A 12,723-nucleotide genomic window follows, 5' to 3' on the forward strand; every position below is an offset into this window, starting at 1 on the left:
TTTGATTTTTTTGCTGACTGTAAATGATTTATGCATGTGCTAAGCAGTTGTGTAACAAGTGATACCTTTTTGCATTTTCCTTTTTGATTTTTACTAAGTTTGCTTCCATAAAAAGGAAAAAAAAAAAGCACTTCAGAGACTCAAACTCAAGAACGAGGCGGGAGACAACGGTGTCACGATAATAAAAAATATCGGTTTTACTAGAGAAGGTTACAAAAATCATCACTATATAGGAGTCATAGAACTATTTCCAACTTAAAAAAAAAACATAATGAAACACCTACAGGGACTACAATGCCATCAAAGTACAGTGGAGTTTTTCTTTAGAAAAGAGTGGGTGAGAAGGTGGGGCGGGGGGAGTGTGGAGGAGGAGGAGGAGGAGGAGGAGGAGGAGGAGAGGAGAAGGGGGGCAAACACCGCCTACCATAGTTGTCAGTACAATTGACTACACATCACCTGAAAAACTGCAAAGACACAGTCATGTCTCCTTCATGCAAATAACAAGGAAACGACAACACCCTGACACGCATCGTCTTATAGGAAATTGAAGTTTGCCTTTACATCAACCTGGCGGCAAAGCACGTATATTTATCAAACATAACACACATGGCAATATAGTCCTTTTTTATACAGAATAGACAGCTGCACACATGGACAATACTGACATGCTTCATCTCATTAAAGTTCAAAAAATTTGTCTTCTTCAGTGTTTTTTTGAGGGTTAACTAACCAGTGATGATCGGTATAGAATATAGTTCATGATTATGAAACAATATCTGATTATAAAATTAACGTATGAAAATTCCTGACTTGTTTTATTTAGAGTGTAAACATCCAAAACAGTCTCTGTGGCTCATATGAGAGGCATGACGTTAAAAAGAAAAGGAAAAAAAAAACAACAACAACAACAAAAAAAAAAAAGTGACATTTTCCTCAACTCGCGTGTTGACGAGTCACTCATTTGGCCGGCCAGCGAAAAAATAAGCACAAACAAGATCCATAAAATCATTATTACTGAATCACAAGAAGAACTCAGCTGCCCAAAACTGATAAAACATTAAAAATCAATTTCCATATTATTTTTTTTTTTCACATTTTAAAATGTATACATCACAAGCACCTCAATCCATCATATCATATCATGACTGCACTGTATCCCTCTCACGACATATCATTGAAGATGTTACATTACAATTATTATATCAAATGCAGAACTAGTATTTGAGTGCTAAACACATATCTCAAAGGGAACATTTACATATATTTGTGGAAAAAAAAAAAAAAAAAAATTAGAATAGCATGTCAAAACACTGATTGTGTTCTCCCCGTCTGGGAGATGGTGTAAATTGAGATCTTTTAGGGGTGATTCGACTATTTACAGGTGAACTTCAGTCGCGAAAGGAGGAATTTTAAGAAAATGAGAGAACAGGTATTTACTGTATAATCCACGCAGGACAGCGTACCAATCAGGTGACACAGCGTATTCGGTGACCCATCAGATTCTGTGACCTGCGGTGTTAGTTAGGTTTAGGCATGAGGAGTGAGATGTTTAGGGTAAGAATATCAGGGTAGGTCACAGAATCTGATGGATCACCAAATACAGTGTAAAAAAAAAAAAAAAAAAGGTTAAGTGCTTTAGATGGTGAAGTTTTGGAAAGGAACACAACTGGATAAAGTCAGACTTGGTTTGATACCTGAGGTGTGTGTGTGTCTTTTATGTTGAAAAGACCAGGACAGATTTGTCATGCTGCCGCTGGTGACGGGTGTAGCAAAAAAAAACTGTAAAGATCTTAAAATTAATAGATTGACATTTTGGGAACTCGCTTTCTTGCCGAGAGTTAGATGAGAAGATTGAAAGAGTGGCATCGATCTTCTCATCTAACTCTCGGCAAGGAAGCAAATAAGCGTGTTTTCCAAAATGTTGTACAATTCCTACGTTTGCTACACCTCTGGTCTTAAATTAACTGTGTTAACCTTGGTAGATAAATAAACTTCATGGTAATGCACAATAATCCTTGAGATACTACATGATTTGAGTCTTCTAGGTATTTCTGTGAGTGTGGGGGGTGGGAGGGGGGCGGGGTGCTTTGTGTTTTTTAAGGGATTTTAACTGTCCCTCATTTTTTTTGTTTTTTAAATAGTGCAACAACGTATTGAGCATTAGCAATAAAAAGTTAAAGATGGAGAGGAAAGTAAATGAGAAAAAAAACCCTAAAACATAAGAAGAAGAAAGATCGTTATAGTACCTGGCATACTTTTCAGAGAGTATTAAAAAAAACAACAACATTCATACACATTCGCACAATATATTCATATTCATATATATATGCATATAAAACACCAAAAAAAAACAGAGGAAGTTGGTCGCTGCCTGGCTTCCCTGTGGCTGAAGCAGACAGTGAATGTTTTTTTTTAGGCTGTGAGGAGCTGTGTGGTCGAGAGGCTGTGTTGGCTCAGGGCGCGAGGCCATCACAGCCGGGGCCACTTTCACGAGCCGCCGCCCAAAAGCACGGACGGGGGGAGGAGACGCTTCTGAACCGATGTACCGTACCTGAGCTCGACCCCCGGGGCAGGGCGAGCCCTCCCTGTTCTGAAGCATCTGCCTCCGTCTGGGCCTGCCGTCACTCCTGATCCTCGATTCTCTTCCCTTCTGGTGTGAGTACGCTCCCACGTTTCTAATAGACATCGTGGAAGGGAAGAGGATGGAGAATCAGGAGGTTGGGGGGGGACTTATCAAACATGACCGAGGTGGTTTGTTTTAACGGAGGGAAGGGTGGGCACTGGGTGTTTTGGGGTGGGGGTTAAGGTGTGGAGGGGAGATGAGTGGTGGCGGGAGAGGTTCGCTTGTCCTTATGAGTAGGTGGAGGAGTTCTGGCCCTCCTTGGAGCGCGCCTCAGCCTCCAGATCCTGGTCGTCCTTGGTCTTGATGTCCTGGTACTCGTGCGTGGAGACGGCGCTCTTCAGGTAGGCCCAGTTGGCCGCCAAAATCATCAGATAGTGAATCTGGAGAGAAACACAAGTTTTTTTTGACTACTTTTGGGACGAGAAACAAAATGTGCAACAAGGGACTGAAGCTGTGTCCAATTTCTATATGACATATTACTGTCGACAGTACTTATTGTCATTTTTCCAATCAAACTTCTGTGCTTCAGTTTCATGATACATATTCATTCTAAGCAGGTTTTGAATCTGTAGTGTGTTCATTCGAAAAATGGCAAACGTTAGAAAACCACTGTTTTATCACGATGATTTGTAAAAAGGAAATGGAGGAGCTGCCCACAAGTGGAAAAAATGAATTCAATTTTCAATGGTGGTGAACAAAAATAGCTATAAAATTTTAGTAGAAACATGAGCTACCACTTAAACTCCACAAAGAGAAAGAAATACTGCCACTATAAACATTTTATTTTAATGTCTTTCAGCTGTGAGTAACTCCACCACGTCCTTCATGCTTTGCTTTGTGGGACAAAAGAGTACAAAAAACACATTTTTTTTAGTATATATACAAAATTTTTTTGAGCACTACATGTTTAAAACCTGCAAGTAATGGAGGGAATTAGGACGTAACGTGAAACGTGGAGGTTTTTTCGTCACAGAGCAAGATCACAGGTGATTTCACTAATTAGCAGTCGTCAGTGAAATCACCTGGTAAACCTGGGTCGAGTTCCGAAATGCCCAAATTTAAATAAATGGTTTTTAAATGCACTGACATCTGCGAACATCATGAGAGAACATTACAGGAAACATGTTTGATGGTACAAAACTATTACAATGAATGACAAAATCTCCAATTTGCTGAACCAGTGCAGGAAATGTTCATTTCATACAGATTTTCCTACACTCAGTGGCTTATTCCTTGTCTGTTTACTATTCTGTTTATCCTTCTACCTCCTGAAAAACACATTACGGAAGGCTTTCAGGTGACCCAAGCTTATTGCATTTTTCAGTATCTCCATTTCCCTAAACACAAAACAAAAAAAATCCGCCTCTGCAGCTGAGGAAAAAAAACAAAACAACAACAACACTGACCCTCTGTACGCACAGACACACAACAGAGGCAGGCTGCAGGCTAGAATTTCAACCCATAGGATGACATACTGCCAAACATGAGAGGCGGAGTTGCTATGGCAACAGATAAGCACGCCATGGCAACGTGCATATTTTGAGAGGCCACATTATCAGTGGGATCATGAGACGCTTACCAATGCGATGACAGTGGCTCCGGCGCCGGCTAACGCGACAATGTAGAGATGGTAGGACAGGTAGAACTGTGAATGAAAAAGAGATTGTTAGTGAAAGGACATGAGAGATAAAAAAAAAAAAGAAAAAAAAAGGATAAAAAAGAGGTCCAGGTCAGCATCCTCTCACCTCGCTGGTGTTACAGATGTCTCCCAGTGTGGCTCCGCAAGCTTTCCCTGGAGTGGCGTTCCAGGGAATAATACCTGCAGGATCAGAGAGATGAAACGTCACCGGACTGAGGTCGCTCTCTCATCTCAGACAAGAAGCTTTTTCCTCCCCTGAGACTGTATGATTAAAGGCATTATGAATTAGGCTTGGATAAAGATTAAAGGAAAAAGGGGCTGCCTCTGGGGGAAATATATGGGTCATTATTTGGATTCATTTCTTTACTGTTAAAACATATTTACAGACTGAATAGTAAAGGCTGAGACTTAATTTAACTCAGTGTATCTGCTTGTTTTAGCCTCTTTATACATTCTTATTTTACTTATTATTCTTATTATCATCATAAATAAGATATGACGCCTTGCAAAACACAAGAAAGTTATCAACCAACTACGTCTCCTGAACGGCTGATAATAATTTGAGGGCTGCCAGTAATTGGGGTTAATATTTCATACAGAGTAGTATAGTGCGACTGCCAATGAAGCATATGTGATCCTCATCCTACTTTGTAAGCGGGCCAGCTGTCCTTCAAATGTGGGTCACATACTGTACATTAGGCCATCAAACAGATAACTAGATATGCAATCACAAGAGAGTGTTACTGTGCTGTAATACTGCATAAAGGTGGATTTTCGAAGAGATCCAATCAGGATCTCAATAATCTAAATGCATTTTTTGACCTTTCGCTGTGACAGCAGCTGGAGATGAATATGTGATGTTGCTTATGAGGGACAGAGAAAAAGAGTGAAGGGTTTTTGAAACTGTTTTTTTTTTTTTCTTTATCTCGCTTTGCCCCACATTTAAACTAAATGTGTAAAAGCAGTGTCAGAGGCACCAGGAGATTCTTTTATGTGGAAACTTAAAAGCCTTCATCGTCGAGGCTGGCGGACATGTTTGAGCGCAGACACCTTGATCAAGGGAATTTCTCTTAAACTTTGAAGACATGTTGCACAATGTGTGACTTGATCTTGTCTATTTCGCCTGTGAATCAAAAATTCGCACGGGATATGCAACAGTGTTGCACAGGGATAGGAGTTTATTTCATTTTACACTCCGTGTTTGTGCTTATTTATTTGAACAAACAGATTTCACCTGTGACCATGTTTTTGCAGTTAGCTTCATTAGCATAAATTTGTTGTGTTTTTGTATTCAGCTGATGCTCTGGTGTTAACTTTCAAGTGTTGTTGCTGGTTATATTGTGCAGGGCCTGTTTGTTTATTTTTAGGTGTTATTTGTGTTATTTTGATTATTTAATAATGTATCTGAAGGATCAAATTGTAATTTGCAATTTTTTTTAATCACTTGACCATGACGCCAACAGGATCTAATACATTTTGTGCCTCATGAAGACCCTTTGGTGTCAAATCGTTCCCCTTTTTTCAGCCTAATAAGGTTTTTGGAGATTTAATTATTAAATCCAGTGTGTAAATATTCCTTATACTCCCCAAGTGTTGAGAACTCGACAATGTAAACTGACCAATGAGGTTTAAAGTACTCTGCAGTGTATTAAAAAGGCTTTATTCAGTCCAGTTTAAATGCAACATATTGTACGTCTTAGTAAAAGAAACATCACATTTCCCATAAACCCGCGTTCAAGCATGAAGCTGCGGCCTGATTTTGAAGGTAAAAAAAGATAAGAGCAGTGAAAAACTGATCTTCATGTGAGCTGACATGCCGTTGAAGCTGCACATGTAGGATACTGAGCCACAAAAAGTAACATTACTTATTAATTTGTACTGTAAAACTGTTTTTTTAACCCAGTTGCCAAGCCCCGCCCGTCACAAATTCTGCTCCTGCACACCTGATACAATTAAACCACAATGTCATCCTTAATGAGGTCAGGTGTGCAGAAACAGAGCAGGAGCAAAAATGTAAAGGACAGGCTGGCCTTGATGAATCGAGAATGAGCTGATACACACTGTTAGGAGGCTGCCAATCTTACTGTAGCAATGTTTTATGGTATTTATTAGAATAAAATCAAGTTTTCTAAACATTTACAGGCACTATGGGGAAAATACACCCTGTAATACTGCATGATTGTTTCAAAAACAGCTCTGGATTTCAAAGAACACATGACTTTGTGTTGAGATATAATGAAATTTCTGCTTCTGATGCTTATCTCTCACATTTTATGTTTCAATTACACCCAAAGATCATACATATGGGTAGAAATGATTTGTATAAGAGACAGAGAGACCCTTTGGTAGCTCCAACGTGTGTGTGTATGTCACTTACCGTACTGCCTAACGTCCACACAGATGGAATCAGGCGAGGTGATGTTGGAATCAGGAGACCTCATGGCAGCACAGGTATTCCACATGTTGAAAAAGAGGAAAACTGGGATCGCCGTAAAGCCGAAGATGGCGAGGAAGGCCAGGGCAAGGATGTAGGTCAAGAACATGAACTGGAGAACACGAGAAAGGAGAGATTTTTTTTTTAATTTTGTGAGCTGCATTTCCAAAGAAGTAGGTTAATATTATTCCTTAAAGATCACCACCCACCACACAGATAGACACACAGAGTCCATGTTTAAGCTAATGTTACTGGACATCTGCAGCAATTAGAGTAATCAGGCTAGAAAGGACAAACTGTGCCAGAGTTGCCCTCAAGGGCTCAAGTGGGAGTGTTTGTGTGTGTGTGAGCGTATATCTGTCTTCCTTATATGTGTCCATAAATGTATAGAGGTGTGTGAGCACTGAAGTGTTGTGAATGTGGCTCTGCAACACGTTTATGATGACCCTTAATGTCCTGGCCTGTAAAGCTTAATGAATGATTGTTTTCAGCCTGTAAACACTAATTTAAGCAGAAACTCTATAAAATACACATCAAAGTAATTAAATCTCATTTAGAGGCTTTAATCTGGGAGCGTAACTGGGTCAGTGGGTGTGATGATTTGCAGCAGCTGTTTGTGTGCGAGTGTGTTTACGTACGAAGGCGGTGATGCAGCGTCCACAGACGGTGGTCTTGAAGTCGCTCTGCAGCTCCTTCTTGATGGCGCTGGTGGTGTAAAAGCCCTCAGCCAGCAGGATGATGGCGTAGACGAAGAAGAAAGAGGCGATGCCATAGATGATGTACTGAAAGATCTGGATCCTGAACACATACATGCAGAAAAGAGAGGACGATGACTGAGACATGTATTAAGACGTACAAAGATACTCTGCTTGGAACAATAATGCGTGTCTGATATAGTTTTTCCCGCAAAAAAGTACTGTATAATTACCATTTTAAAATCCTTAAAGGTATACTATACAGGATTTTCCACTAGCAGTGTGTGGCGGTGTATTTATCTGCAGGGACTCTGCCCTCTGCCTCTTTTCTTAATATTTTGCTGTGTTCAGGACGCTTCTGGGCATCAATCTTTGGGCAGTGGGTGTGCAGCCCCCAGCAAATAACAGTGTGCAGGGTGTGAGGTCGGGACTTGTAGCGACCAGGCTACATAACCGCCATGAAACAATCAGGAAATAACATTTTATTTATCTGATTCATGGCTTTGTTCCCGCCAGCGACACTTGCTCTTTTCATTCACTCTCTAGCTAGCTCGACCACCACTGCTCTCTCACTGTCTCTCTCGCTAGTTGGGGCCAATTTTAAATGCTGTGTGTTTACAAACATCAACTGACAAATCCTGCATAGTGTACCTTTTAAAATAACATCTACTCCTTCTCCCTCATTAAATATTCCACAGTCTATGAATGTGCAAATATATTCATGGTGGCGCACAGCAGTGCAGCGGCTCCTCTGGCTCCCGGTTATGGTGTAAAGAGTGTTAGGGACTCTTTTAATGTGAGTACGTGTGCAGATAACATGACCAGCTCAACTAGGCCAAGAGGGTACAGCCCAATCGAACTTCTGAACATTATGAACAACTTGCCCACCTCAGTTCTACCAAAGGTTAGAGCAGCGCTCAGCAGACTGCAGCTCCTGAGGACTCAATGCCCTGCGGCAGCAGGCTGGCATCGCAGACTACAATAGCTCAGAGGCAAGAGGAAGCAGTGTGCATGAAAGCAGAAGAGGGGTTAGCGGGCCAGTCTGTTAGCCAAGCTATAAGCTAACGTGACCAATCCAGCTATTCCGTTACTCTTTCTGGTCATCAATCTCTCACTGGATAACAAACTGAGACCAAGCTTTCATCGGCAGATGAGGAACTGCTGTATTTTTCTCCTGATGGAAAGTTGGCTAAACAGTAAGATTCAGCTTTTCAACTCAACGGGTTGCTACTCTTCAGTGGAGATCGGAATTAGCTGGAGAACCCAAGGAAGTAGACTCTGAGTATAACTATCTTTAAATGATTGGTTCCTTTGATCTGCAATGTAGGAAATCCTGCCTGAATCCTGTTTTAGGGTATTCTGAGTCACTGCAGATATTGTGGGAGGCTGGCTGATTAATAACTAAAGGGGTACCACCAGCATATTCTGGTCATACTGTTGTTTCAGTATGTCAGTAAACCAATATTGGTGCCAAAAGTTCAACAATGATTCATCTTTTCTAGAAGTTTGCCCATAGTGGAGCGCAAGATTTTGGCTGATTTCAGTCACAGCTGTTGTCAAGATTAGGACTTACACCATGGTGAGGGTGGCGTGGTCAGTGGTGACCTTGGAGAAGTGGTTCTCTAGCATAGTCAGGGTGCCGGTCAACGCCACATGGCCGCAACCGCAGAACAGAGCCACGCCTGAGAAGCAGAGGATAGTAGCCACCAGGGAGGCGTAGGGCACCCCACCCAGACACTTGATGCAGCACTCGAAGCATCCTGCAGGGGGAGACGGAAAGAGCGGGGTTAATTCACAGATAAAAGGCTCTCCTGTTGCATTTAGCTGCAGGAAACTTGAGCAAAAAAAAAAAAACGCTTTTAAGGAAGAAACGAGCGTCAAATAAAGCACACTGCTGCAACTTCATGAAGTGGCTCGATCAGCTCTGGTGATGACACTCACTGCAACACTCGACAACCTTTTGTCCACTGCTGTCTGATTACTCTTGCATCGTTCACATTCATACTGTGAGTGTGAATCAAGCATACTTGCTGCGAGAGCACCACTGCCACACTCACTTCACAGCCTACAAGGGAAGAACAACATTTCTCCCTGTCAGGCATGTCGAGCGGCTAATCATAGCAGCTTTCACAGTTAGTGCGCGTTCACTTTGAGCTCAGCTGGGAGTGATGAATATTACATGTAAGCTGCGCTACAGTACACACTCGCATCCTACACGGCTCCCTTTTGTCTTTAAAGAAACATTTCAAAAGTTTTTTTTTTTTCTTTCTCATGACCAGATTGCATGAATAACTCATGATTTCATCCTAAATAAATGATTTCAAAATGAATGACATTTTCTAGGGCATCGGAAAAGTCACATTTAAGTGGCACTAGACGAGTCGCACCTCTAAAATACTGAGATGGTGTTACTCTTGCAGGTGAATGGGAATAAGACTGACTCTATGCTTAATTTATTCTGGGTTTCAGTGCAATTATAAACTGACAAATGCGACATTAAGCGCCTGACATATATTCTTTTCCATCTTTCTTCAGCATTTTCTCCTATTTCACACCCCCAGAATGATGATCAATGATCTAAAATTATCCCTTATGCTCAAGCAGTTTCTACAGAATGATGATGATGATGACGAATTAGTACATTTGTTTTCCATTAACCGCGGCAGCGCGTGAAGCTTGTCGAGTGAGTTATGAGCTCGGGATACAGGTACGGGAATCGCAGCGCATCCTGCTCCCATCAAAGTCAAGAGGATAAAGAGTAATGAAGAGGAGGGAAAATAACACATTGTATTGAGCACAAGAGTCGCATCTTATATAACGCCCCGTTAAAAATAGCTCCTCCAGCAAAGCAGGAAGTTACTCCGAGAAGAAAAAAAAAAAAAAAAAAGACAAAATGAACTGTCTTGTGTGTGCCACTTTGCTGTTTCCATGACAACCTGCTCCAATTGGCTACTCTGAAGCATTATTATTTCATGTTCAGAAGTTTGTTGAATCTAAACATTTCTATTTGTAAAGGCTTGAAAACATGATTGACCGCAACACATATATTTCAAAACCTGTAGGTGCAGCTCTGCAGACATGAAATTATCTGCTCTGACAGCCTCGGCTCCTATAGTGAAACCATGAATGAGAGAATAACACACACTTAGGGCCAGTTATGGTGCTTTATGATATATAGTGTATATGACAGGTGATCCTGTGAGAACATGAGATTCACTCTAACATCCACACAAGCATGAGTTAAGACCCTCTGACAGATTTTATCAACATCAAACTCAGTCAATGGACTCTGACAGCTGATGACATGAGGTGATATCCTTCCACATAAAGCAATTAAACCACACACGCACATACACACACATACACACACACACACTACATCTGGCTTTCCCAAGCTTTGTTTGCTGGACACATCATAAATTCTCACTAAACCACAAGAAGAGCATCATTTTATTTTATATCGAAGTAAAAACCTTCAGCACTTCCACTCCTCTGTTTTTTTAATCGACCGTTCAGGCCAGGTAGTGTTACAAGCCTGTGTGGAAAGTCGTTATTGATGAGTTTAAAAGAGCAGATTGATTTCTGCCCTCCCTAAGGGGAAGAAGAATAATCGATAGTATCACTGCTGGGAGAAAAAATGTTAGCTTACTAAACCTAAATGTGGTGATTTTCATGTTTTATCTTCATTTAATGGATCGTTTGTCCTGTCGGTTGAAGTACAGACCTTGTGAACTGTTTGTTTCCTGAAAAGCTGAGGTTTTAACCTTTTTACTCCTAATCTGAAGGCTACAAATTCATATGATATTGCATATTTAGCCATGCATGGCTTTGGATAGATTGCCATGAAATTTTGTAAAGACATCCATTGTCCTCAGAGGATGAATAGTGACCTCAATTTTCATCTAATGCCATCATCACATCAAAATTTTAATTTGTCTAATACTTTGATTTATGACCAAATACCCGCAAAAATGAATGACATTCTGACCCGTGTCTCAGCTTTACTTTGTGTTTAGTGCTGTGTTAAATTTGCATGCTAACACGCTAAACTCAGAGACATTGTACCTGCTAAACATCAACATGTTAGCATCGTCATTTGAGCCATATGGATGCCATGATAGTGCCCCAGAAGTGAAGCCAAAATATCTCATCGCCCCCTGGTGGCTGGTTGCAGTACAGGTCATAAACCCATTAACCCCTCCATGTCAGCGGATGGGATGTGGGTCAAACTAAAAATCAAAGTACACGGTTGTCTGTCATTGTAGGTAGTTCTCCTCATGCTGATATACATTCAAGTGTTCATCTCATCATCTTATTTGATGATATAAAAAGAGGCATGGCTCTTTTTACACAGTCTATGTTGTGAGCTTGTTTAGCTAAACGCACAACTTTGCCTAAGTACAGACTCACTGGCTCACATGAAAAAATAGATTATTGTCTGCTGAATTAGTCAGTTTTACACTATTTCATAAAATATAAGAACAAGATAAAAGATATTATTGAAGTTTAGTAATTTAAGAATTTGTTTCCACAAATTAAGATTATTTTAGCAGCTTTAAAATGTTTGAACCCTAAACTGTAGTCACCAGATTTTATTATCTACATAAAAAGTATATCTCAAAAGCTTGTCTGCATGGCGTCCAGTCTCAAAACTCTAAATCAGTCTGAATACAAAATGTCCTAATCTATCATGTAAAGTTTCACTCTAATGAGAAATGTTTTGTTCTGTTCCCTCCATCGTTCCTGACCTCAATGTGGGGTCACGTGCCAGCACACATCAGAAATTCCTACAGTCCATGTCTGAGTGAATGAAAACCCAAAGTCATAAATCTAAGATGCAACGGCTGCCCTCCAAAGTGTGCAGCTGATGAAGACCCTGCGTTGCGTAACGGAGCGGAGGCTCGTTGCATAATAGATCTAAATCCTATTAATGTTAATGAAGGAAGCGGGCTGATGGAGAGGTGGAGCTGATAAGGCTGGATGGCTCTAAAATCCTGAGCCGAGAAACAGGCCAGGCCTCGGGGGGTGAAGGGGGGGCTGCAATGGAGTCACTGGTCGATACAATGATGACCAGGAGGCTGTTTAAAAGCTCCATCCTGCTATAAAAGGTCAGTCTCAACAGGTAATTTTGTATGTTAGTCTTACAGTCTTTTTTTTATATCTAGAGAAGAGAATAAAACCTGCCTGCTACATGTGATAATCCTGCTTTTTCAAGTGGCATTATCTTGACTTTGACTGCGACTCATTTCAAGGTAGATAGTGGTAGAAGGAGCCAAAATATGCATATTTTGATCGACTGTTTTAAGGAAAAAAAGACTGCATGACTGGTATT

General features: G+C 40.8%; 1 protein-coding gene across 2 annotated transcripts in view; it reads right to left on the reverse strand.

The window, feature by feature from the left end:
• Nucleotides 1-173: 173 nt before the first annotated feature.
• The window catches only part of LOC137176881 (neuronal membrane glycoprotein M6-b-like), a 42,518-nt gene continuing 29,968 nt past the window's right edge, over nt 174-12,723 (reverse strand). For both annotated transcript variants that reach the window (XM_067582893.1, XM_067582892.1), the window contains exons 2-7: nt 8,965-9,151; nt 7,335-7,494; nt 6,640-6,808; nt 4,369-4,442; nt 4,203-4,268; nt 174-3,003 (exon numbers count right to left, since the gene is read on the reverse strand). In XM_067582893.1, coding sequence (XP_067438994.1) covers nt 2,851-3,003; nt 4,203-4,268; nt 4,369-4,442; nt 6,640-6,808; nt 7,335-7,494; nt 8,965-9,151 — 809 coding nt within the window. In that variant the 3' untranslated portion in view covers nt 174-2,850. The remainder of the gene's footprint in view (nt 3,004-4,202; nt 4,269-4,368; nt 4,443-6,639; nt 6,809-7,334; nt 7,495-8,964; nt 9,152-12,723) is intronic.

The sequence above is a fragment of the Thunnus thynnus genome, chromosome 24 (assembly GCF_963924715.1).
Source record: "Thunnus thynnus chromosome 24, fThuThy2.1, whole genome shotgun sequence".
NCBI lineage: Eukaryota > Metazoa > Chordata > Actinopteri > Scombriformes > Scombridae > Thunnus > Thunnus thynnus.